A 26,761-nucleotide genomic window follows, 5' to 3' on the forward strand; every position below is an offset into this window, starting at 1 on the left:
CCTGAGTTTAGGTCTCCTTGGAAACATGGGACTTGGCAATGGGGAGGGGAAGGTTTGAATTCCTTCGGGAGCAAAAAGACGGACTCTAGGCTAGGTACTTTTAGGATTGCTTTGTAGCACTTGAGGGTTTTGCTCCCTGCTTCTCTGAGCTAGAGAGAGAGAACTTTTAACCTCACTGAACAGGAATCAGGGAGAGAGTTTTGGGGAGTATCTCTTAATTACTTCTAGCCTCTCTCTTTAATGAACTTTCTAACGCAGTTTCATAAATGTGGGCAACATAAGAAGAAACTAGACTTCCAATAATTTGTTGTTTTCTCCTACCTGCTATCTGTTGTGATTTAGAGGAGATTTGGGGTGGCAGAGATTTCACCAAGTCTCCATAATTCCTTTGTACTAGAGGAGCCCTTCAGAATGCATGGGGTGGCAGTTACCTTCATGCATTTGTCTTTTAAGGTGTCACTTGATGTTCAGTGTTTAGGAGGCCCAGTAGTTAATATAATTAAAGATAAGGATGGTAAGGGTCTTAATAGGTGGTACGGGAGAGTCAGCTTTGTGAGAGAGATGTCTGTCAGAAGGACATGACCAGCCAGATATTTATAAGGGGGGAAAAGTATGAGCAGTGGTCATCTTAGAGGGGTACAATTACTTGTGATTTTTAAATTCTTATCTTTAAAATTGTCTGTATTTTCTGTTTTCCCTCTCACAGTGAGCATAGCACTTGTTCAATATTTCTTTCTTTAAAAATAAGTGAAGATCTTTTTTAAAATATACAGAAGCATCACATATTCATTATAGGAAGAACAATGCTAAGATGTAGGAAAGTAGATGAGTGTGGTGACTCATGCCTGTAATTCCAGCACTTTGGGAGGCCAAGGCGGGAAGATCATTTGAGGCTAGGAGGTTGAAGCTGCAGTGAGCCATGATCGTACCACTGTACTCCAGCCTGGCAACAGAGAGAGACGCTGTCTCAGAAAAATGTACAGCCTAGTGAGGATCCAACCACCCCTTTCCCATACACACACACTCACACACACACACACACACGCAGAAGCTGGGTTGGTTTTCAAATTTTTTTTTTCATCATGTCACATGCCACCTGGGTTTTTTTTTCTTTGCTGTAATACATTATTGCCATCACTTCAGGCCTTCTATACATTTACCTTATCCTTGTTCATCACTGCATAATATTCCATAGTGTGGATATACTATTGCCCCTTCTATGGGGCAGTCAGGTTATTTCTAGTTTTTGCCTCTAAATGCTGCTACACAAACATACATACTCATCTAACCTTGTGTGGGTGCTTTTTTTTTTCTTGAAGAGCCAACAGGAAATGTGTTTTAAGTGTTCTAATAGCTATTTTCAAACTCTGTTCCCAAAAGACTATGACAATTTACAGCTCTTAATTTTTGAAGTGCAATAAAGTGTTCTCTGAGGGCATTGAACTAACTAAGAACCCTCTTCTGGCTCTGCTATATGAAGCTGGGCAAAATTTTTGTGAAATGTAGAATTTCTATTTAGAATAGTGTACTCACATGTGATCATTTGGTGGGGGGGATTCGAGAGTCTGCCAATGCCTTTCATACCCAGTGGTTTTATGGTTATGTCTTCATTTTGTTATGGTTATGTCTTCAGGAGTTGTATCCATTTCTTTCTTTGGATTAGTTTTCAGAGGAATCCAGGAACCCGGGAGGCCTATGCATTTCTAAAGAAGACAAAGACCTGTGGTCTTATTTGTTCCTTATACTTCTGAGCCTAGAGCCAGGATCAAGGTTGTAAAGGGCCAGGACCAGAAGGGCCTAGGACGTATTTCTCAGAGATTTCCAGGGTTTTGCTCTAGATGAAAAATTCCCCTTGCATTTAGTTGACTAGAACGTGAGACAGAAGCCACACCTTGGTCAAGTTGAGGTGAGCACTTGGAAAGAGCCGTGGTGATACTGACGTTTGCACTGATCACCCACCTGTCCACTCTGTTCCCAGGTGTGCCGGCATGTGAAGAATGGGGACATTCTGCTACTGAACCGACAGCCCACCCTGCACAGACCCTCCATCCAGGCCCACCGTGCCCGCATCCTGCCTGAAGAGAAAGTGCTGCGGCTCCACTATGCCAACTGCAAGGCCTATAATGCCGACTTTGATGGAGACGAGATGAATGCCCATTTCCCCCAGAGTGAGCTGGGCCGGGCCGAGGCCTACGTCCTGGCCTGCACCGATCAGCAGTACCTTGTTCCCAAGGTAGGTCTGGCCTTGAGGCCGTTCCGTGGTCATCGTCAGCATGACTTAGCACTTTTAAGTTGGGTCCTGCCAGCCCCTAGGGTCATTGGGCAGCTCCAGGACAGGGGCACCTGGAATGGAGGGTCCTGGTTTCTCCCAGGTGGGGTTTTTAGCCCATCTAGTTGCTTAGAGGCTGGGAAATGTTTCTGTCTTGCTGCGTTGTAAAATGTAAATCAGGACAGAAATTGTGATAGCCATCCCAGAAAGCCAACCTTAATAACTGTGTAATAGGTCTTGTGTTCAGCACTGAAGTTTGGATTCTGCAACTTAGTAGCCCCCAGCCAGCATTAGCATCCCAACACTGTAATGGTTCTCATGGTCCACTGATGACTTTGATCCTTTGTTCTGACAAACATGAGTTTTAAGAAGCAGCCTAACCCCAAGAGCCCAGAAGAGATCCCCCAGCAGCCCGTGAAGGCATCTTCTTTCCTCTTTGAATCCTTTCCTTCTTTCTCCAAGTTCACTTCTCAAGGGCAACCCCACGTAGTCGCAACTATCCGGAGGGACACGAGGAAAGGATAGAACTTCCTCCCCCGTCTCCTGAGCAGCTGACTCGTGGCCAAGAGTGGCAGGGGCCTGAGTTAGCATGTGCTCATGAGAGGGAGAGAGCGGGGAAAGAGGCAGGCTGCAGGGAAGAAGACAGAGTGTGCTCCAGTGCCTCCTTCACCCTCACCACCCACCCGAAGGCCTGAGTCCTCCTAAATTATAAGCCATTTGTGCCACAGTGATTCACAGTTATACATCATTCATTTGGATTGTGGTGGAGTATGAAGAATAATCGTAACGTCAAACCAAGGCTCCCATTTCCCAAGTACTTTTTCAGTGCCATACACTGTGCAGAGAGCACTTTAGAGGCTCCTCATCTCACCCTCCCCAGAGTCCTTGGAGGTAGGTGCTATTCATGTCCACATTTTACACTTGAAGGATTCGTGTAACTTGTCCAGGACACTCAGCTGAGAAGCAGGAGGAAGGACAAGGAGCTGCTGGATCTTCCTAGGGTTTGTGCTGGCCGCAGGGTTGGAGAGCTCTGTGCACAGGGAGTGCCAGGGGCTGCTCAGAGATGCCTAGCGTCAGTCAGCATCCTCTGCTCCTTGGAGCTTCTCTATTCCCATCAGCCATCTGCCACTAGGGAATCAGGCAGGTGGCCAGGAGCCCGGCATCCCGGACCCTTTTCCCACCAGATGCACCACTGTGGCTTCACAGGGGTCCTGGTTGTTTGAGTTGGCCTTTCCCTTCTCTGCCACCTTTGTTGGCTGTGGATTAGCAAAGGGACTAAATGTAGGAAGAAGTGGTGAAGGGCCTACCCAGATTACTTGGAAATTAAAAAAAAAAAACATTTGCTAATTTGAAAAGTGGCTTTTTATGTTTTCATTTAAATAATAATGTGGCTCTGTGGTGGTGGCAGTAAAAGCTGCCGTTTATTAAGTGAGCCACGGGCCTTAGGCACTGCTGTAAGCAGTTTGCAGGCATTCCCTTCCTTATGAGGTTGGTGTGATTTTCAGACAAGGAAACACCAAGTGAGTAATATGTCAGCCAGCAATGAGGCCAAGACTCGAACCCAGCAGCTTTGGATGACACCCAACCCCCCACCCCGCCCCCCCACCTGTGCGCTTGGCTGTGCATGTTCTTAGCGTGTTCTTAGCCCCACTCGACAGGCAAGGCTGGTACTAAGGGAAGGCAGGTGACCCGAAGTGGCTCCCAGAACTGTGTGGGTCTCTGACTCTATAGCAGCCAAGTCATATTTCACCAGAGGGGACACAACTGGGGAGCAGCAGATGGTTTTTTGCTGGCAGAGTGACCTGAGGCATTAGCTATGTGGGGAGTTGAGGTGCTCGAAGTCCTCAGACCAACGACCTTGAATGTGCTGTGCTTGATTTTGATTGAATAAGGTGCAAAGCCGTAGGAGACTTGATGCTTACATTGTGTCCTGCAGTGGGCTGAGTTATATAAATCCAAGTGGACCTCATCACGTGCTCATATGCCTCTGAGTTTTAGGTTGGGTGTACACTTAAGGGAGGCAGGAGAACACAGGTAAATAAGCTTAATGTCAATAATTTATTGAAAAAAGCTTATGGGAGATGGCTTGAAGATTCTCTGTACTTTCATTCACTTTCTTTTGTCAGAGGTAAAGAGCTCTTGATTCTTGATAAATTTTATTTAGTCCTTGGTGTAAATGCCAAGAAGTGGAATCCTTATGTTTGCTAATGGTTATAAAAATGCAACATGTCTTTATTGGCAGAGTCCTAAGAAGACAAGAGCTGATTTGGTTAAACTAGGAAAACCAGTATTTTGGGGTCATTTTTCTTAGTGTATCTTTATTTCCCTTAGTTTCCATATTTCTTTATAATTCAATTTCTTCTCTATTACCAGATTATCTTCCTTAAATAACCATAATACTAAATTAAAGTAAATTTTGTCATTGGTTTTATGTACTTAGTAGAGTTTTGTGGCGTGTTTTTACTTAAAATAGGAGTTGAATGGAACTCTATTTCTTTTCCATGAAAACAGTTAAACTTTTCATTTATGTGTTACTTTTTGGACTAATTTTTTTTCCTTCTGTTTATTTATTGAGGGCCCATGCTTTGTGGAAAGTTTTTAAGCAAGGCTTGAGATACGTTTCCTGACTTCTACTTAGTCAGCTAGAAAACTCAAGTTACAGGATACCCTATTCCCAAAGCATCCTGACCAGAGACATTAATTGTAATGTCATTTTGCTGTGCTATTAAGGAGAACAGTAAAGCTGACAATTTTCTGGGGTTTTGATTCGGAGATGTTCTTTCTGATCCTAAGCAGGAGTTAGGAAATTTATAAGTAGACCTTTAGTAATTGCTTTAATCAGCATTCTGCCATAGAATTTGTGATGATTGCATTGAAAGCGATTTAGCCATCAAAGTAATTGTCTAGTCATGGAAAAATCTGGGCAGAGAGAGGAAAAGGCACTGAATAGATCACAGAACCTGTAATTATGTTCTTTAAGGAAGAAAACAAAAGGAAAAATCAGTATCTGCCCCCCAAAGACTGTGAGATGAGTCCAATGCATAATACTAGCTTGGCTTTTTCCCCCAAGCAAAATAAGACCATCTAGGCAACAAGAGGTAGAGCGTAATTTTTTTAGGTACGTTATTAAGTCAAAGCCTTCATAAGAGGGGCTGTGTGCTCCATCTCATCTTGCCTTCGGTCTGTGCCACCTTTCCAGCCCATCTGTAATCGTTATCTTTGAGTTTACATAGAGCCCATCACTGTAGTGTTTAGACCATTTGACAAGGAGCTTTTTTTAGCCTTTGAGTTAGTACATGTGGTTAAATTTCTAGTGCTTCTCCCAGGCTGCATTTGTGAGTTCCCTTAGCCTTAGTTATAAAACATGACCATACTGTTGGCTAGTATTTAACAAATAATCAAATTATTAACAATCTTTATATCCAAGGCACAGGTTTTTCTCAAATTCCTATAAACATTGAAAAGTTTACAAAAGCTATATCTTAAAGAAGTCAGTGAGCATAGCTGTTTTTCCTTCAGCGTGCATTATGTTGCTTTGAACACAGACCCGACAGATAAGGTTCAGGAGACCGGGGATCAGAATGGCTGTGAAAGTGTCAAATGAAATTAATGCACTCACCAAATCTCGGGCTTTTCATAAAAGCCTTTCTTTTTGGCATCTGGTAGATAACAGCCTTTATTAAGGGCCCACCATGATCCCTGTGCCGTATTGTGAAGAGATAACTAATAATGGCTATTCTGCCTTCTGCAGTCATGCACATCAGGCCCACTCGCAGCTCTCTTGAGGAACCTGTGCCGGAACCCCTTCCTCCCTACACTGGCCAGCTCAGCCCTCAGGCCTCAGCTGTGAAACTGCCCTTCGGAGAGGCTATTTCTGACCATCCCCCCCACCTCAAGTCTATATTATGACCCACCCTGTTATTTTCCTCTTTGGCATTTAAAACACTTTGTGATTTTGTATTTATCCGATCATTTGTTTACTGTCTAGTTCTCCTTCATCATAAAGGACCATGTCTGTTTGGTCCCCTGGAGTAGGGAAAAGCCTACCCAGTGCCTAGGCATTCAGGAGGCTCCTGATCAATATTTGTTGAGTGCATGACTGATTTACAGAAGAGCCAGGCCAGAAACGTGTGAAAAACACTAAAGCATAAAACCAAAGTATAAAAACAAGAACACAGCTGACAGCAGCCAGACCAAATTTAGGCATAAATGCCAAAAATATGCTGGAGTAACTAGAACCAGATGGGATTAAACAGAGAAGGCTTGGGGAACTGGATGAGTTTGAAGCAGTTTTGATATAGGATAGTGGGCAAATGGCAAACGTAGAAGCCAGTGCTAAACCCTGGTCATGTGCTTTGGGAAGCAGTTGGCTCCCAAGCAAGAACATAGTGAGGACGTGGGCAAGACAAGACAGGGATATAAGAAGGGCTCTTGCTAGAAAGTGGCTTCCAGGCAGGTGATTAGGGACTAGAGTTTGACTTAAGATTTATTTTCATTCTTCTTGTGTTGTCTGTTTACGCTTATAGGATGGCCAACCATTGGCGGGACTGATCCAGGATCACATGGTTTCAGGGGCAAGCATGACTACTCGGGGTTGCTTTTTCACCCGGGAGCAGTATATGGAGCTGGTGTACCGAGGACTCACGGACAAAGTGGGGCGCGTGAAGCTCCTTTCTCCTTCCATCCTGAAGCCCTTTCCGCTGTGGACAGGAAAACAGGTAATTGGGAGAGAACAGCCAGTATATGTAACAAAAGGAAATAGGCCACTCATGTAAAAAGTTTTATTCTCAGAAGAGCCCAGACCAGAGACAGAGAAATGGCTAAGCTAGCAATAGTCTGACTTTCTTTCCCCTTTGTTTGGGGTTCCTGAGTCTGGGTGGCTTCAAGGGAGTGTCTAGCAAGAGTAGACTGCATAGTAGCTTGGTGTGGTGGCTCACGCCTGTAATCCCAACACTTTAGGAGGCTGAAGTGGGCGGATCACCTGAGGTTGGGAGTTTGAGACCAGCCTGGCTAACACGGTGAAACCCTGTCTCTACTAAAAATACAAAATTAGCTCGGTGTAGAGGTGTGCGCCTGTAATCTCAGCTACTGGGAGGCTGAGGCAAGAGAATCGCTTGAACCCAGGAGGTGGAGGTTGTAGTGAGTCAAGATCAGCCACTGCACTCCTGCCTGGGCAATAGAGTGAGACTCCATCTCCACAAAAAAAAAAAAAAAAAAGTAGACTGCATTGTTTCTGTCCTTTGCTTCTAACTTAAATTTAGTGTCCTCATAATACAAATATGGTGGTAATAGGCAGTGGTGCTGGTGGAGTAACAGTAATATTTGTTGGAAAGTTCCGTGTGTTTGCTGAGTGCTTTAGACACATTATCTGATTTAATCCTCACAACTAATCTGCAATGCAGAAACCATTATTATCTCCATTTAGGAGATGATAAATTACATGCCCGAGACTGCAGGAGACAGATCAAACCCAGGACTTTTCAACCCTGGAAGCATCATACCATACTTCCTCTCAAAGTAACCAAATTACATGATATGTGGTGACCAAATATTGAAAAACAGTAAAATATGTTCTTCTACTGTTGCCTGAGTCTCCAAATTCAGCCTTAAGGATCAACTTCTAGTTGGCTATGTGATCTTAACCCTGTGGGTCTCAGTTCCTCATCGTTTCCTGGGACAGTAGAAATTAACTTTCTAAGCTAAGTTCTGATTCTAAACATGGTTTTTCTCTTTGAAACCAGACTGACCCACAAACAAATTCTTGTGTAATATAGTCACTCTTGCCCTTTTCACCTATTTGCAAAAAAAAAGCCTCTACCAATCTTTAGAGACACACTAAAAAATCTCACCCGTGACAGAAGCAAAACCTGGACCTATTTCCTAATTTTATTTGGTACAGAGGATTTTAAAAGGATTCAAGGTGTGGCCTCTGGGCATAATGGAATTACTTTGGAAATCAGCAACCAAGATATTTGGAAAAGCCCTCAATATTTGTACTTCTAAATAACGTACTTCTTAAATAGCTCATGGGTCAAAAGAATCAAAAGGGGAATTAGAAAGCATTCTGAAGTAGATGAAATGAAAACACAACATAAAATTTGTGGGATGCCACTGAAGCAGAACTTAAGGGGGAAATTTATACATAAAATGCCTAGGTTAAAAAGAAGAAAAAGGGTCCCAAATCAATGACTTCAGCTTCAAGTTCATGATCTCTAAGGTCTCTTCCTGCTCTCCAGTTCATAGTCTGTGGACCTGGAACTTGATTTTCCTTTTTAAGCCAACCTTGCATTCCTGGATAAACCTTCCTTGGTCGTGAGGTATTATCCTTTTTGTATATTATTGAATTCAATTTGCTAATATTTTTGTCTAGAATTTTTTTACTTCTGTGTTTGTGATAGATATTGGTCTATAGTTTCATTTTCTTATAATATGTTTGTTTGGTTTTGGTATCAGGGTAATGCTGGCCTCATAGAATGAGGTGTTAGGAGGTATTTCCTCTGGTTTTCTGTAAGAGTTTGTATAGTACAGTATTCATATTATTTATTCCTTAAATGTGTTGTAGAATTCACCAGTGAAGGCATCTGGGCCTAGAGTGTCTTTGTGGGAATGTTTTCTTTTTTTTTTTTTTTTTTTTTTGAGACAGAGTTTTGCTCTTGTTGCCCAGGCTGGAGTGCAATGGTGTGATCCCGGCTCACCGCAAACTCCGCCTCCCAGATTCAAGCAATTCTCCTGCCTCAGCCTCCCGAGTAGCTGGGATTACAGGCATGCGCCACCATGCCCAGCTAATTTTGTATGTTTAGTAGAGATGGGGTTTCTCCATGTTGGTCAGGCTGGGCTCGAGCTCCCAACCTCAGGTGATCCACCAACCTTGGCCTCCCCAAGTGCTGGGACTACAGGCCTGAGCCACCGCACCCAACCTGTGGGAAGATTTTCAATTAAAATTTCTATTTCTTTAGTAGACATAGAGCTATTTTTGGTTATCTACTTCTTGAATGAGCTTTAATTGTTTGTGTTTTTCAGGGAATTTGTCCATTTCGTCGAAGTTACTGAATTTGTAGGCACAAAGTTGTTCGTAATGTTCCTTTGTTGACCTTTTCTATCTGTATTGCCTATAGTGGTGTCACTTCTCTCATTCCTGACATTGATAATTTGTGTCTTCTCTTTTTTCCTGATCAGTTTGCCTAGAGGTTTATCAGTTTTATTCTCAAAAAAAAAAAAAAAAAGTTTTTGGTTTTATTGACTTTTTCTGTTTTCTGTTTTGTTGATTTGAACTTTATCACTCTTCTGTTTACTTTGGTTTAATCTGCTCTTTTCTTTCCTAGTTCTTTAAGTTCTTTAAGTCAATTTGAGACCCCTTTTCTTTTTTTCAGTGTAGGCATTTTATGTATAAATTTCCCCCTTAAGTTGTGCTTAAGTAGCATCCCACAAATTAGTATGTTGTGTTTTCATTTCGTCTGCTTCAGAATGCTTTCTCATTTCCCTTTTGATTTTTTTTTTTTTGATCCACAAGTTATTTAGAAGTGTGTTGTTTAGTTATTTAGACGTACAGATATTGAGGGCTTTTCCAAATATCTTCATTGTCGATTTCCGGTTTAATTTCATTGTGCCTAGAGACTACACCCTGGATCCTTTTAAAATCCTTTGTACCAAATAAAATTAGGAAATAGGCCCAGGTTTTGCTTCTGTCATGGGTGAAGTTTTTCATTGTATCTCTAAAGGTTGGTACAGGCTTTTTTATTTTGCAAATAGGTGAAAAGGGCAAGAGTGACTACACTACACAAGAATTTGTTCATGGTTCAGCCTGGTGCTACAGAGAAAAACCATGTTTAGAATCAGAAGATAAGGAACTTAGCTTCGGAAGTTTATTTCTACTGCCCTGGGAAATGAAGTCTTAAGAGTGTTTCTCCAGGACATTTCATACAGCCTCTTGATTGATTTTCTATTTACAAACCGAAGGTCTCTCATTATTTGTTCAAAGAGCATGCAAAGAAAGAGATTTGCCTGTCATTGCAAATCTCGAGTTTATAACTCAGTGCACATTCACAAAGTGAATACATCTTTGCAAACTCTCACCCAGATCAGAAAGTAGCATATCACCAGCACCCCCAGAAGACCCCTCCACGGCCCCTCCCAGTTTCTACCCCTCGTCAAAGGTAATTACTAACTTGACTTCCAACACTACAAACAAGTTTTGTCTTTCCTTGAAGTTTATTTAAATGAAATCTATCTTTGTGTGGTTACCCATGTTATTGTATATAGTAGCAGTTTATTTTTCATTGCTTTATAATATTCTATTATGTGAATATGCCATCATATATTTATCCATTTTTCTATTGATACACATTTGAGTTGTCTTCACTTACCTTCATTTGGCTGTTACAAATGGGGCTACTGTGAACACTGTCGTGTGTATCTTTTGTTGAACACATATATATATTTCAGTGGGTAACTATTGAGGCATGGAATTACTAGGTCACAAGATATGTGTTTAACTTTAATAGATAGTTTCCTAAAGTTTTCCAAAATGCTTGTAATAATACACACTTCTACCAGGATGGAGTGCAGTTGTGCCATCTCAGCTCACTGCAACCTCTGCCTCCCAGGTTCAAGTCATTCTCTTGCCTCAGCCTCTCGAGTAGCTGGGATTACAGATGTGCTCCACCACACCTGGCAAATTTTTGTATTTTTAGTAGAGACGGCGTTTTTCCATGTTAGCCAGGCTGGTCTCGAACTCCTGACCTCAGGTGATCTACCCGCCTCAGTCTCCCAAAGTGCTGGGATTACAAGCATGAGCCACCTCACCCAGCTGTTGTTGTCGTTTTCTTTCTGGTTTATTTGGTTAATTTTAGCCGTTCAGGTGAGTATGTAGTGGTAGCTTACTGTTTTAATTGTCATTTCCTTAATGACAAGAGAGGTTGAGCACCTGTTCATATGCTTCTTGGCCATTTGGATATCATATTTTGTGATGTGCCTTTTCAAATCTTTTGCCTGTTTTCTATGTCATTTTCTTATTGACAAATGAGAGGTTTTTTAAAAATATAATTTGGTGTAAGTCCATTTGCAGATCTATACATTGCAAATACCTTCTACTTGGTGGCTAGTCTTTTCACCTAATGCTGTTTTCTAATGATCAGAAGTTTCCAATTTATAGCTAATCTGGGCTTTTTGTGACTAGTCCTGTAGGAGCTCTTTGCCTGCCCTGAGGTCTTGTAGGTATTCCCCTCTGTTATTATCTAGTAGCTGTATTGTTTTACCTTTCACACTTAGGTCTGCTATCTGCCTAGGGATGATTTTTGTGGATGTGCATGAAGCGAGGTAGGGGTCAAGGGTCATATTTTCCCATATGGATTTCCTATCCAGTGAATGCAACATCATTTGTTGAAAAGTCCACTTCTCTACTGCTAGTACTTCTATGTCACAAACCAAATAGTAATATATGAATGGGTCTGTTTCTGGACCCTGTTTGTTTCCATTGTACCAACAGCACACTTAATTACTGTGGGTTTATACTAAATCTTGACTTCTGATAGTAAAAGTCTCCAGCTTTGTTCTTCAAGACTGCCTTGATAGGCTTTAATTACATCTCAATATACCTTTAAAAAAAACAAGACTGTCGAATATTTTGGGGTGTTTGTATTTCCATATACATTTTAAAGTCAGCTTGTAAACTTTCACACCGTGCACACAAATACCTGCTAGAATTTTTCATTGGGATTGCCTTGCCTCTGTAGGTCACTTTAGGGAGAATCAGGGTATTTACACTATTGAGTCATCTAAATGATGAACATAGTATGTCCTTCAATTATGTAAAAGCCTTATACATCTTTTCATTAGATTCACTCCTGGATACTGCTATGGTAGATGATATTGTTTATTAAATTTTCTAAGTGTTTATGGTTGGTATCTGGAAATACAATTAATTTTGTATATTGTCCTTATATTTGACAAGCTTTACGAATTCAGTTATTAGATCTCTGTCCTTCAAGTTCTTTAAAACTATAAAAGTAAACAAGTTTGTTGATAAAGATAAACATAAAAGGAAAAACTCCCTCCCTCCCCAACCCCACTCTCCATATACACACATACTCTCTTAGAAAATAAATAAGAATGAGGCTGGGCATGGTGGCTTATGCCTGTAGTCCCAGCACTTTGGGAGGCCATGGTGGGTGGATCACATGAGGCTAGAAGTTTGACACCAGCCTGGCCAATATGGCAAAACTCCATCTCTGCTAAAAATATAAAAATTAGCCAGGGGTGGTGGTGCACATTTGTAATCCCAGCTACTCAGAAGGCTGAGGCACGAAAATCACTTGAACCTGGGAGGCAGAGGTTGCATTGAGCTGAGATTGTGCCACCGCACTGCAGCCTGGGCAACAGAACGAGACTCTGTTTCAAAAAAAATAAAAGAAATAATAAGATCATATCATACCATCCTTGGGACTGTTCAGGAGAACCATGAACCACAATTAAATCTGACATTCAATTTTGAGCTTCTATTTACAACCACCTGTTTACCCATGACATCCTGGTACCTGAAGCATGCATTTTCCTGATCGCCAGGCACGTGGACCTCAGATTGGGCTGGTCTTTAAGATGGCTTACTCTGAACGAGCCACCAAGTCCTCCAAAGGGAACTCCATTATATCAGACAGTCTGCTTTTTCACTGGGACCACACTAACACACTCTAAATACGGCAAGAAGTTCATTTAACTGTTTTCATAGGCTATTCTGACAAATGTTTTTGTAATTGTCTTGTGACTGATTTCATTCACTGGATGTACTGGGTGCTCATTCTGTGTCTGTACATGTAGATCTGCCTCGTTCTTTTTAACCCCTCCTGTGTTGAATTCAGTGATATGGATATACCACAGATGACTTAACTGTCCCTCTGTTAGTGGATGTTTAGATTATTACCTGGTTTTTACTATTCTAAACAGTGCTATGGTGAACACCCATTTCTGTATATGTTAGTGTACTTTCATTGACATATCTTTTTGTTCTTATTATTATTGTAGAGCTGGGGTTTCACTGTGTTGCCCCGGCTGGTCTCGAACCCCTGGCCTCAAGTGATCCTCCTGCCTTAGCCTCCCAAAGTGCTGAGATTACAGGCATGATCCACCATGCCTGGCCAAGTATATGTTTTAGATAAATTCTTAAAGTACAATTGCTGGGTCAAAGGATATAGACATTTCAATACATTTTTTTTAAATCCATTTTATTTTTAAGACTTTTTTTAAGGTTAATACAGGCTTAGTATAAATAATAATTCCCATAGATATTGCTGCCCTTCTTGGTTTAAGAAAACATTGCAGATTTTTTCTCCCTAGCATAGTTTATGACCAGAAAGTAAATTATACATTTCTAGAATGTTAGTGCAAGAGGAGACTTCAGTTCCTCTTGTCTGGGTCCCTTATGTTTTTTTTTCATTGAGATATAATTCATATTCAACATAAAATTTACCATTTTATGAGGTAGGAGGATTGCTTGTGGCAACACAGTGAGACCCCCATCTCTATTAAAAAAAAAAAAATAGGCTGGGCGAGGTGGCTCACGCCTGTAATCCCAGCACTTTGGGAGGCCAAGGTGGCCGGATCACGAGATCAGGAGTTTGAGACCAGCCTGACCAACCTGGTGAAACCCTGTCTCTACTAAAAATACAAAAATTATCCAGGCATGGTGGCACGTGCCTGTAATCCCAGCTACTCAGGAGGTTGAGGCAAAAGAATCGCTTGAACCCAGGAGGTAGAGCTTGCAGTGAGCCAAGATCGCGCCATCGCATTCTAGCCTGGGCGACAAAGCAAGATTCCGTCTCAATAAATGAGTGGAATGGAATGGAATGGAATGGAATGGAATGGAATGGAATGGAATGAGATGGAGATGGAGGTGGAGGTGGAGGTGGAGGTGGAGGTGGAGATGGAGATAGATGGAGATGAGATGGAGATGGAGGTGGAGATGGAGATAGATGGAGATGAGATGGAAATGGAGATGGAGATAGATGGAGATGAGATGGAGATGGCGATGGAGATAGATGGAGATGAGGTGGACATGGAGATGGAGATAGATGGAGATGAGATGGCGATGGAGATAGATGGAGATGAGATGGAGATGGCGATGGAGATAGATGGAGATGAGGTGGACATGGAGATGGAGATAGATGGAGATGAGATGGAGATGGAGATAGATGGAGATGAGATGGAGATGGCGATGGAGATAGATGGAGATGAGGTGGACATGGAGATGGAGATAGATGGAGATGAGATGGAGATGGCGATGGAGATGTAGATGTAGATGGAGATAGATGGAGATGGAAATGAAAATGGTGGCACACGCCTATAGCCCTAGCGACTTGGGAGGCTGAATATAAGGCTGCAGTCAGCTATGATTGTGCCACAGCACTCCAGCCTAGGTGACAGAGCAAGACCCTGTCTCTCTTTTTTTTTTTTTTTTAAGGACCATTTCAAAGTGTATAAGTCGGTTTTTAGTGTATTCACTATGTTGTGCAACCATCATCACAGTGTAATGCCAGATCATTTCCATCACTCCAAAAAGATGATGTGTACTAATAGGTATAGCAGTCAGTCTCAATTCCTCCTTCCTTCTCATCCCCTGACAACTACTTTTTACCCGTATGAATTAAGCCTGTTTTGGACATTTCACGTAAGTTGTATCAAACAATATGTAGCCTTTTATGACTTATTTCTTTTACTTAATGTTTTCCAGTTCCATCCATTTTGTAATGTGTAATAGTACTTTATTCCTCTTTATGGATGAATAACATTCCATTGTTTTCTCTGTATCCATTTGTCAGTTGATAAATGGATACTTTGGATTGTTTCCATTTTTTGGATACTACAAATAAACTTGCAATGAACATTTATGTTCGTACAAAAACTGGTACACGTGTTTTCAGTTTTCCTGGGTATATGCCTAGAAGTAGAATTGCTGCATCATATAGTAATTCTATATTCAACTTTTCTGAGGAACTTTCAAACTATTTTTCAAATCAGCTGTACTATTTTACATTTCTACTAACGATGTGTGAAGGTCTCAGTTACTCCACATTTTCACCAACACTTATTTTTTGTTCTTTTTTTTCCTTTATAGATTCTACTTCTAATTCTGGTTCTATTTCTACCACTGCTGCCGTTACTTCCTCCACTGAAGTCTTGAACCCCTGAAAGTCATACTTAAGGGTTGGAATCAACTTGTTCCAAACTCCTGTTAATATTGATATTCCTCCCATGAATCACAAATTTTTTAATGACATCTAGAATGGTGAATCATTTCCAGAAGGTTTTCCATTTACTTTGCCCATATGCTTCAGAAGAATCACTATCTATGGCAGCTATAGCCTTAATGAAATGTAGTTCTTAAATAATAAGGCTCAAAAGTCAAAATAACTCCTTTATCCGTGGGCTGCAGAATGGATGTTGTGTTAGCAGGCATGAAAACAGCATTAATTTCCTTGCATATCTTCAGAGCTCTTGGGTGACCAGATGCATTGTCAGTGAACAGTAGTAATATTTTGAAGGAACCTTTTTTTCAGAGCAGTAGGTCTCAACAGGGACTTGAAATATTCAGCAAAACATGCTGTAAACAGATGTGCAGTCACCCAGGCTTTGTTGTTCCACTTATAGGCACAGGCAGAGTAGATTTAGCATAATTCTTAAGGGCCCTAGGATTTTTCACAATGGTAAATGTTCATTGGTTTCAACTTAAAGTCACCAGCTGCATTAGCCCCTAACAGGAGAGCCAGACTGTCCTTTGAAGCTGTGAAGCCAGACTTCTCTCTAGCTGTGAAAGTCCTAATAGATGGCATCTTCTTCCAACAGAAGGCTCTTTCATCTACATTGCAAATCTGTTGTTTAGTGCAGCAACCTTCATCAGTGATCTTAGCTAGATCTTCTTCTCGCTTAGCACTAGCTTCTTTTTTTTTTTTTTTTTTTCTTTTTGAGATGGAGTCTCGCTCTGGAGTGTAATGGCGCAATCTCGGCTCACTGCAACCTCCAATTCCCTCGTTAAAGCAATTCTCCTGCCTCAGCCTCCCGAGTAGCTGGGATTACAGGCATGTGCCACCATGCCCAGCTAATTTTTGTATTTTTAGTAGAGACAGGGTTTCACCGTGTTGGCCAAGATGGTCTCGATCTCCTGACCTTGTGATCCGCCCACCTCAGCCTCCCAAAGTGCTGAGATTACAGGTGTGAGCCACTGTGCGCCTGGCCATTTTTTTTTTTTTTTTAATAAATTTGAGATGGAGTCTCGCGCTGTTACCCAGGCTGGAGTGCAGTGGTGCAATCTCAACTCACTACAACCTCCACCTCCCAAGTTCAAGTGATTTCTTCTGCCTCAGCCTCCCTGGTAGCTGGGATTACAGGCGTGCACCACCATGCCCGGCTAATTTTTGTATTTTTAGTAGAGACGGGGTTTTACCATGTTGGCCAGGCTGGTCTCAAACTCCTGAGCTCAGATGATCCACCCACCTCGGCCTCCCAAAGTTCTGGGATTACAGGCGTGAGTCACCACACCCGGCCAGCACTAGCTTCTTTACCTTGTGCTGAGATGTTATAAAGACAGCCTGTTTCCTTAAGCCCTGTGAACCAGCCTCTGCTAGCTTGAAACTTCTTCTGCAGCTTCCTCACCTCTCTCAGCCTTCATAGAATTAAAGAGAGTTGGGGCATTGCTGTGAATTAGGATTAAGCTTTGGCTTACAGGAATGTTGTGGCTGGTTTGAGCATCTACCTAGACCATTAAAATTTTCTCCCTATCAGCAATAGGGTTGTTTTGCTCTCTTACCATTCACATATTCACTGAAGTGGCACTTCTAATTTCTTTCAAGAACATTTGCTTTGCATTTATAGTTTGGCTGTTTGGCACAAGAGGCCTACCTGTCAGCCTGTCTCAGCCTCACTAAGCTTAATTGTTTCTAGCTTCTGAGTTAAAGTGAGAGACCTGTGAGTCTTCCTTTCACTTGAATACTTAGAGGCCACTGTAAGGTTATTAACTGGTTTAATTCCAATATTGTTGGGTCTCAGAGAATAGGGAGGCCCAAGGAGAGAGAGAAAGAGAGAGACAGACAGACAGACAGACATGGGGGACAGCCGGTTGGTGGAGCAGTCAAAATACCAACATTTAGAGATTAGGTTTGCCGTCTTATAAGATGTGCCAGCCTGGGGTGTCCCAAAACAACAACAGGAACATCAAAAATCACTGATCAGAGATCATCATAACAGATACAGTAATAATGAAAAAGTTTGAAATATGGTGAGGATTACCAAAATGTGACACAGAGACACAAAGTCAGCACTTTCTGTTGGAAAAATGGTGCTGGACCTGCTCCACACAGGGTTGCCGTTAACCTTCCATTTGTAAAAAACCATGTTATCTGCAAAGGAGAACAAAATGAGATATGCCTGTATTTAGATCCTCTTTCTTTCAAGTATGTTAGATTTTTTGATGTACAAGTTTTGCACTTCTTTGCCTAAATTTATTCTTTTTTTTTTTTTTTTTTGATGCTAATGTAAATGGAACTCTTTTTTTTTTTTTTTTTTTTTTTTTTGGCAGGGGATGGGGGGAACAGAGCTTCACTCTTTGCTTCCCAGGCTGGAGTGCAGTGGCGTGATCTCGGCTCAGTGCAACCTCCGCCTCCCCAGTTCAAGCAATTCTCCTGTCTTAGCCTCCCGAGTAGCTGGGATTACAGGCACCCGCCACCATGCCCAGCTAATTTTTGTATTTTTAGTAGAGACGGGATTTCACCATGTTGGCCAGGTTGGTCTCAAACTCCTGACCTTAGGTGATCCGCCTGCCTTGGCCTCGCAAAGTGCTGGGATCACAGGCGTGAGCCACCACACCTGGCCGGAACTTTTTCTTAATTTCATTGTCAGATTGTTCATTGCTAATATATAGAAAGAGAATTAATTTTTGTATGTTGATCTTGTATCCTTCAGCTTTGAAGAAGTCATTTACAAGCTCTAATAATTTGTTTTGTTGGCACTTAAGGATTTTCTCTCTATAATATCATGCCATCTGCAAATGTAGTTGTACTTCTTTCTCTCTAATCTGGATGTCTTTTATTTCTTTTCTTGCCTAATTGCCCTGGCTAGCACCTCTAGTACATTGTTGAATAGAAATGGCAAGCGTAGACATCCTTGTCTTGGTCCTGACTTTAGGCAGAAGGCACCCAGTCTTCCATCATTGAGCATGTTAGTGGTAGGTTTTTCATAGGTGCCTCCCTTTATTAGGTTGGTGACGTCTCCTTCTGTTCCTAGTCTGTTGAGTATTTTTATCCTGAAAGGGTGTTGGAGTTTATCAAATGCTCTTCTGTCCCCTTGATTTTATAGATGAAGTGGCAGGTCATATTTCCCTGCCCTTGTATGGGTGTGTTTCTGTTACCTTTCACACCAAGTTCCAGTCTTGATTATGCCTAGCCTAGGGGGTCCCCACTGTGCATGTGGCACCTTGGTTGAGGTGCAGCTTGAAGTAGGCACCCCAGGGAAGCGTCACTGTCCTGCCTTTGCTCCTTCACCCCACTCACCGCACAGTGCCGGCCTTCCATGGAGCTGAGGCATGGAGAGTGTGGGTCATAACCTTTCTGGTCATCTTCTGCTGAGAAAACGGAATATTTTCTGCTCTCCTGCTCTCTTTAATGATGCTGTTGTCCATTGTCCCCTGCTGCTGGTGCACGTGGGTGAAAAGGCAGCTGCTCTTATAACTGCCCTGTCCCGTTGCCCACTCTTTTTTTTTTTTTTTGAGGCAGAGTCCCACTCTCTCACCCAGGCTGGAGTGCAGTGATGTGATCTTGGCTAACTACAATCTCTGCCTTCTGGATTCAAGCGATTTTCGTGCCTCAGCCTCCTGAGTAGCTGGAAGTATAGATGCATGCCACCATGCCCGGCTAAATTTTGTATTTTTAGTAGAGACGGGGTTTCACCATGTTGGCCAGGATGGTCTCCATCTCTTGACCTCGTGATCCGCCGGTCTCAGTGCTGGGATTACACGCGTGAGCCACCGCGCCCTCGTTGCACACATCTAAAGACACTACTTTGTGGGGCCTGCTGCAGGCACATTAAGCACTGTTGATGGCGGTTAGTCTCCCAGCCCTGGAGCCTGTCACACCTGCCCGTCTGCCCCTGCCCTGCTTCATCTCTGGGAATGTGTGCACCTGCATTCAGCCCTTCTGTAGCCAACTTTGGTTATCTCCAGATAAAGCTGTGTCCCTTTGAGCTCTCTGCAGAGCAGCTGCTTGAGAAAGTGCTTCTCTTGGCTTCCTGTTAGCAATTGCTTGTTGGGTGGATGTCCCCTCTGAGGGATCCAACTGGGGCCGGGGAAAGATTCCTTGGCCTTTCAGTAGCTATAATTAATTCCAGTCATAGTAAAGAAATATCTGAGTATGTGGCATAAAATGAAAACACTTTACTTTTTCCTCTCCTTCCTTTGGTCTATTTAGGAATTTATTTCAAGTCTAGGGGATTATTCACTTTAAGAACTATTTTAGAGAGTAAAAATCCCAGTGAAGTTCTTTCTCGTGTATTTTTGTTTTCATTCCTCATTGGTTTAAATAAAAACCGAGATCACCTTGTCCTATGGAGGTGGACCTGTCTGTTTTTCTTGCCATACCTGAGATCATCAGAAATGGCATTGCGAGGGCAGGAGGTCCTAAAAGGGAAGTTCTCAACTCTTCTTTTTGCCATCAGTTTGTCCTCTTTTTGCCATCACTTTTCTTTTTGCCATCAGTTTGTCCTCTTTTTCTTTGCAGGTTGTGTCAACGCTGCTCATAAATATAATCCCAGAGGACCACATCCCACTGAATTTATCTGGAAAGGCAAAAATCACCGGGAAAGCCTGGGTGAAGGAAACTCCTCGATCCATTCCTGGCTTTAACCCTGACTCAATGTGCGAGTCCCAGGTATGGCTGTCCAGCTGTGTGGAGTGGAGACTTGTAGTCCTGGGGTTAGACAGATTGGTTTAAAATGGAGACAGAAATGGGGGCACATTCACAGAAGCAGGTACTGTGCCTCAGAACAGAAGGAGTTGTGCCTGAGTTGGTGTCAGCTTTTGTTTTGGAAAGGTTTAGGGTTGATCTCCAGCATTTGACCCTCAGTGTAAAACTCACAAGCAGTTTAGGAAGGCTTCTCCTGCAAAAAGGCTGAAATTCATTATGCAAAGGTTGGCAACGCAGAGTCCTGTTTTCCCGCAAGACTGCTGAGTGGCTTGAGATAAACTGGTGTAAGACTCCACACCCCAAACTCTGAGCCTTAGGAACCAGGCCGCAAAAGGGCAGGTCCAGGGCAGAGAGAGCTGTCCGCACTGAATATTTCCAAGGCCTCTGCGTGTTCCCTGTGGAGAAGTCTTTCCGGGTCCCCAGTGCACAACGTGTTATCGCAGAGTCTTAATGGACAGTCCATTCACCCCTGAAACTGCCAGGTTTCTTTTCCTTTATAGACCATATGCTTCATGGATGCTACATTATGCAGCTAGAAATGCTTTTCTTTTCATTAGCTTCTAATGCTTTAACCCAGCTTTGAGGGTAACCTGAAGGCCTGAATAACCCACATTCAGGCCTTAGAGGATGTTAGGAAGATTTTGTTGTTACTCCCAGGGTTCAAGGGAGGAAGTACCTAGGCCAGAGGCATAGTTACGAGGTTGAAGCTCACCACTTCAGGAAGACCTTGTGGCTAGAAGCTCCCATGTCCAGAGTCACAGGTCTTTGTCAAGGATACTTGACCTCAAGTCAGCATGGGTGGGTGTGGGGAGTAGGGGATATAAAACACATGGAGAGAAAGAGTGTGAGTGTGTGTATGTCTATGTGGTATAGTCCCTGAAGGGAACTGTATATGCTGGTCTGTATATGCTTGCCTCCATTATATTAAAAAATAATAATATATAGAGGGAGAAAATACTAGTTTCACATATGCCCTACTTTTTTTCCATGAAGGATTCTAGGCGGGTCACAGTAGAGGGACTTGTACAACGAGGGTCACACACGGAGTAGCGGGTGGGTGGCTCCCACAGGAGGCATCGCCCGCAACCCGGCATTGGTGGCCTTGCCCTCCGCAGGTGATCATCAGGGAAGGGGAGCTGCTCTGCGGAGTGCTGGACAAGGCGCACTACGGGAGCTCTGCCTACGGCCTGGTCCACTGCTGCTATGAGATCTATGGAGGCGAGACCAGCGGCAAGGTTCTAACCTGCCTGGCCCGCCTCTTCACTGCCTACCTGCAGCTCTACAGAGGCTTCACGTTGGGTAAGTGCCAGGCTCGCTGCCCTGGGGCAGTGACCAGTCAGCGCAGCCGCCTGGCCATGTCCCGGGCCCAGGGCAGAGAGAGCCGTCCACACTGAAGATTTCCAAGGCCTCTGCGTGTTCCCATTGCAGAAGTCTTTCCAGGTCCCCAGTGCACCACGCTTTATCACAGGGTCTTAACAGATAGTCCATTCACCCCCAGAACTGCCAGGTTTCTTTTCTTTTATAGACCATATGCTTCATGTGTGCTACATTACGCAGCTAGAAATGCTTTTCTGTGTCCTCTCAGGGGAAGAAGCTGGGAAGCAACTAGGCTCCTCCTACAAAGGCGCCCTCACTTGGCCACCCCTCTCCTCCACAGCCAGTGTTTATTCCCCTTCACAGTGCAGAGCGGCACCCTTGTGCCCATTTCCATTCTGTTCCTTTCCTAACCCCTCCCTTTACAGGGTTCTGTCCTCGGACTGATTTCTCATACTCGTACAACCGCATTCCCTGCTACACAAGTGCCCTTTCAGAATTCTCGGGGCCCATCCCACTCCACAGAGGGGCTTCCCTGTTGTCAGAACTGCCCACTGCCGGCCAGACGCGGTGGCTCACACCTGTAATCCCAGCACTTTGGGAGGCCGAGGTGGGCAGATCACTTGAGCCCAGGAGTTCGAGACCAGCGTGGCCAACATGGAGAAACCCCGTCTCTACTAAAAATACAAAAATTAGCCAGGTGTCGTGGCATGCACCTGTAATCCCAGCTACTCAGGAGGCTGAGGCGGGAGAATTGCTTGAACCCAGAAGGCAGAGGTTGCAGTGAACCAAGACTGCGCCATTGCACTCCAGCCTGGGTGATAGAGCAAAAGAACTGCCCACACCTTCCCACTGCAGCGGGGTCATCAGCACTCTTGGAAACACTATGCTGGGCAAACCTGTCGGGGTGATCCTAAGACAGGAAGAGGAACTACCTTGTTTGCACCCCAGAAATGAGAGCACGCTGTTTTAGGAAAATGGCTTTGATAAAGAGGCTTCACCTTGGGTGAGTGCTGGGCTCACTGCCCTGGGGCTCCCCTGAAGCAGTCACCTGGCCCCTTCTAGTGTGGGCTTGAGATCAGATCTGTCCAAAGGCTCAGCCTCTGGCCAGGCTTATGGAGGATGCTGCACCTCATGTACACAGAGCAGGGTCCAGCCCTTCCACAGTCCCGTTAGGGGGATGCGAGATGCTGCATGTCAGGCATGCACCGCGGTGTGCATAGGCGTTGTCTGGTTCGTGGTGGAAGTAAGGCTCCTCTGCTTCACAGACCCACTCGTGTGCAGACAGAGTAGGAGTCTCAGCGTCGGGCCTGTGGACCTGCACCTACTGCAGCTAGAGTTTGTTCATTGGCCCACACTGGGGCCTACATTATACATTTTATTCTATTTTAATTGTATCATATATTTAATTATGGAAAGGTTAAAAAAAAAAGCATACGTGAAGATAATTTCAAATCACCCAGCATGCATTTGTCAGAGATAACCACTAATAGTAATCTGATGTTTCTTTTTCTAGACTTTTCTAGTACAAATACATTTGGAAAAAGTGGGATCCTACGCTACATACTCTACTTCCCTTACCCACCCACCCACCAAATGTCCAAATGTATTTATAAACGTCCTTTGGGATCAGCTAATACAAATCTACATCCTCATGTCTGGTAACTACAGATTATTCCATTCTTATGGATATATCATAGTTTATTTAACCAGTTCCTATAATTAAACATTTAGGCTGCGTCTAGATTTTCACATTATTGCTGGGATGAGCATCCTTGAAGAAACATCTTGGCTTATATGTCCCATTATTTTACCAGGATAAGGATTATAAGTGAAGTCTGTTTGGCAGCTGAAACTCACCTTCCCCCATCTTAATTCCACTAAGAGACCTGAGCCACTTCTGGGGACAGAGACCTGTCCAAGATCACCCACTTCCAGTTGGGAACCAGACTAGAGTCCCTTCCAGGATAACCAAAGAAAGTGAAGCATGATGACTACACCCCATGAAATGTATATTTCAATTTCAAATGGTGACCTAGAATAAGCACAAGGATTTCTGCTAACTAGAAAAAATCAGAGCGCTTTTGAAACAAAAATGAGGAAGATCCCACACCCAGCTCATCATGAGGAACAAATTTAACAAAGGTGCCAGGCTTTAGCTCTGCTCAGTGCATGGTACAAAGAGCAGTTGGTCCCTCGAGTGTGAAGATGATCCAGAGGCTCAGGGCTGCAAAAGGAAGCAGGGCCAAGCTGGGAGTGGGGCTACGAGGGGGAACAGGCGAGAGATTGACTTCACTCCAGCCCATCTCAGCTAGCGGGGTCCATAAAGGGCAGAGCTAGATGGCCTGGAGCTGACCCCATGGGAATGCCCACTTTCATGGTGTGGCCTGCTTACAGAGGAACTGTTTCTTTCCCCTTCTGTTCACACATGTTCTTAGAAGCCCTCCAGGACCTTGCATTAGGAATTCCAAATATTTCAGCCCCATCTTTTGAACAGTACACCTGCTGTTTTCCTTCCCACTCAGATCTTGGCTGAGGGACTTTTGAGTCCAGTAGCACTTACAGTCACAGAAAAGAACTAGTTTTGGCCGGGCGCAGTGGCTCACTCCTGTAATCCCAGCACTTTGGGAGGCCGAGGCAGGTGGATCATGAGGTCAAGAGATCGAGACCATCCTGGCCAACATTGTGAAACCCTGTCTCTACTAAAAATACAAAAATTAGCTGGGCATGGTGGCGTGCACCTGTAGTTCCAGCTGCTGGAGAGGCTGAGGCAGGAGAATCACTTGAACCTGGGAGGCGGAGGTTGCAGTGAGCCGAGATCACGCCACTGCACTCCAGCTTAGGCAACAGCAAGACTCTGTCTCAAAAAACAAACAAACAAAAAACACTAGTTTGATCAAGAGTTGATGTGGAAAGACCTACTGCTGCCCAGGATGAGGAATTCCTCAACCCTTTGAGCCAGAAGGGCAGGCTTCACTGAAGTGACCCAGGCTGTCATCCTCCTGAAGCAATGCTGAGGGACCTGCGGTGGTAGTCCTTGTCACCCAGGCTTGGGTGTGTCTGTGTGTGTGCCTACACAGGTATACTCAGCTACGTAGGGTGGCCCCTGTGACATGTGACTTCTGGGACCCCAGACTGAGATGTTCTGTCTCTCTCTGTCTTTTCCCTGAGCTTATCTTTTCATCCAAAACCTCTTCTTCACCTTCAGCCTATTCATCCAACACATATCTATGGAATGGAGATAGTATAGCTGGTGGCTAAGAACATGAATTTGGGACCCAGGCCTGAGTTTACTTTCTACCCATATGACCACGAGAAAGTAGCCCAATTTTGAACCTGAGTTTTGTCATTTGTAAAATGGGGATTATAAGGTTTGGGCTCTGGTAAGCACCTAAGAGATGCTGGCAATCTGTTAATAATAATGTTAATATCATCTTCATTACTCAGGTATTTCCTGCATCTGTGGCACTGGGCTCTGTGCTCTGGCCTTACTGAGTTTAGTCTGGTGGGAGAAATCAGGCCTGAGGTCCCCTACAAGCTTGTCTGTTTCACTTCACAGGCGTGGAAGACATTTTGGTGAAGCCAAAGGCAGATGTCAAGAGGCAACGTATCATTGAAGAATCCACCCACTGCGGGCCCCGGGTAAGGAGGGACTTCAAGGCCTTGGCCTGCCTTAGAGGGGTGAAGTGTGTGCCGAGTCAAAACCCACACCCTCCTCGTTTGGCTTCAGCCTCCGATGTGTTTCTGATCTCATTGTAGGCTGTCAGGGCTGCATTAAACCTGCCAGAAGCCGCATCATATGATGAGGTCCGAGGAAAATGGCAGGATGCCCATCTGGGCAAGGACCAGAGGGATTTTAACATGATTGATCTGAAGTTCAAAGAGGAAGTGAACCATTACAGCAATGAGATTAACAAGGTTAGCCCAGCATTGCATGCATTTATCCCCACCACTATGAATGCTAATTTTTTTAGAAATTACATTTTGATTCTCGCCCAGGCCCTACGGAGCACTTTGGCTGTTTTAACAGCTGACTAGGTGAGATGCGAGGTGGGATGGGTAGAACTCGTTGTTTTGAAGGGCCCAGGGCATTGTTCCCTGCCCCAGTTAGGGTCTATACAGGCCTGGGAATAGTGCCGAGAGAGAATGCTTTGTGCTGTTTTTCTTTTTAAATGTTTTCATTTTGGGGTGACTGCATTAAAGGGGCTGAATGGGGCCACCAGGGGTGAATAAGCAGGGTGAGGGACCCAGATCGCCCCTGCTGCTCGTGCAGCGGAGCCAGGAGTGAAGGCTCAGGTTCCAGTCCTGGCTCTGCCTTGAACTTGCTGTGTGACCTTGGGCAAGTGAGATAACCAGTCCCTGCCTTGGTTTCCTCACCTGGAAGTGGGGCTGTGAGGGGCACCACCTCACAGGGCTGCAGAGAGGCTTCAGGAGCTACTAGTACACAATGCCAAGCCAGTTCCTGGGCAGTTAAGAAAGGAGAGGGAAATCTCTGCATGAGCTGAAACCGCAACCTGCTTTTCTCTGCCTTTCTGCCCCAGAGCCAGGGTTCTCCATCCTGCTGCTTGGAGGAGCTGGCCTGGCCCTCACCCTGCCTCCTGGGCCCTGGGGCCCAGCCTGAGGAGTGGGGAGGAGGAGGCAATGCCAACGCTCATCGAAAGTCAAAGTTCGTCTGTAGTGCTCTCTTGCCTGGCTTTTAGCATCCCTTAGGCTGCTGAGAAGACCGACCTCACATGGGGACAGGTTCCATCCTTGAGGAGTTTTGTTGACAGGAGCTTTCCTAGCACCTCCCTGAGAACCAGGAAGCTCAGCTTCTAGGGCTGACTGGGAATGCTAGGAGTAGGGAAGTTGTCTTCAGATGCATCTCAGAATGGTTCCTTGTCCCTCCAGTTACCCTCTTCCCACCACCTCTGCCCACCCAGGCTCTGCCTGTCCTGTGTTGGGCTGAGTCTGTGGAATTCCAGGCACAGGCTAGAAGCCCCAGACTCAGAGCCCCCTTCTCAGCATCTCCCCAGGATCCCCCTGAAGGGGCATGCTTGGTTCTGCTGGCACTTGAGCTAAGACAGAGCTTCCTACATGGGGCTTGGGTGGCATGTTCCTAAATGTGACGTGATGCGGATGTTGGTATTCACACTGGGAGAGGACCCAGGCCAGGCTCTGCTGGGCGAATCAAGGGCATCACCTTAAATTTTATTCTTCTCCAGCTTCTTGTTAGAATCACGAACTGGATCTGCCAGCC

At 44.2% G+C, this 26,761-nt stretch overlaps 1 protein-coding gene across 6 annotated transcripts in view; it reads left to right on the forward strand.

The window, feature by feature from the left end:
- LOC129461615 (DNA-directed RNA polymerase I subunit RPA1) overlaps positions 1-26,761 on the forward strand; it is an 84,576-nt gene that overhangs the window by 30,846 nt on the left and 26,969 nt on the right. For 5 of the 6 annotated variants that reach the window (XM_055240791.2, XM_063617609.1, XM_055240792.2 and 2 more), the window contains 6 exons: positions 1,979-2,233; positions 6,796-6,987; positions 20,023-20,172; positions 21,324-21,507; positions 25,082-25,164; positions 25,282-25,440. In XM_055240791.2, the coding sequence (XP_055096766.1) occupies positions 1,979-2,233; positions 6,796-6,987; positions 20,023-20,172; positions 21,324-21,507; positions 25,082-25,164; positions 25,282-25,440 (1,023 nt within the window). The remainder of the gene's footprint in view (positions 1-1,978; positions 2,234-6,795; positions 6,988-20,022; positions 20,173-21,323; positions 21,508-25,081; positions 25,165-25,281; positions 25,441-26,761) is intronic. The other variant, XM_055240793.2, reaches the window with a different exon arrangement.

Source organism: Symphalangus syndactylus, chromosome 14 (assembly GCF_028878055.3).
Source record: "Symphalangus syndactylus isolate Jambi chromosome 14, NHGRI_mSymSyn1-v2.1_pri, whole genome shotgun sequence".
In the NCBI taxonomy this organism is placed as follows: Eukaryota; Metazoa; Chordata; class Mammalia; order Primates; family Hylobatidae; genus Symphalangus; species Symphalangus syndactylus.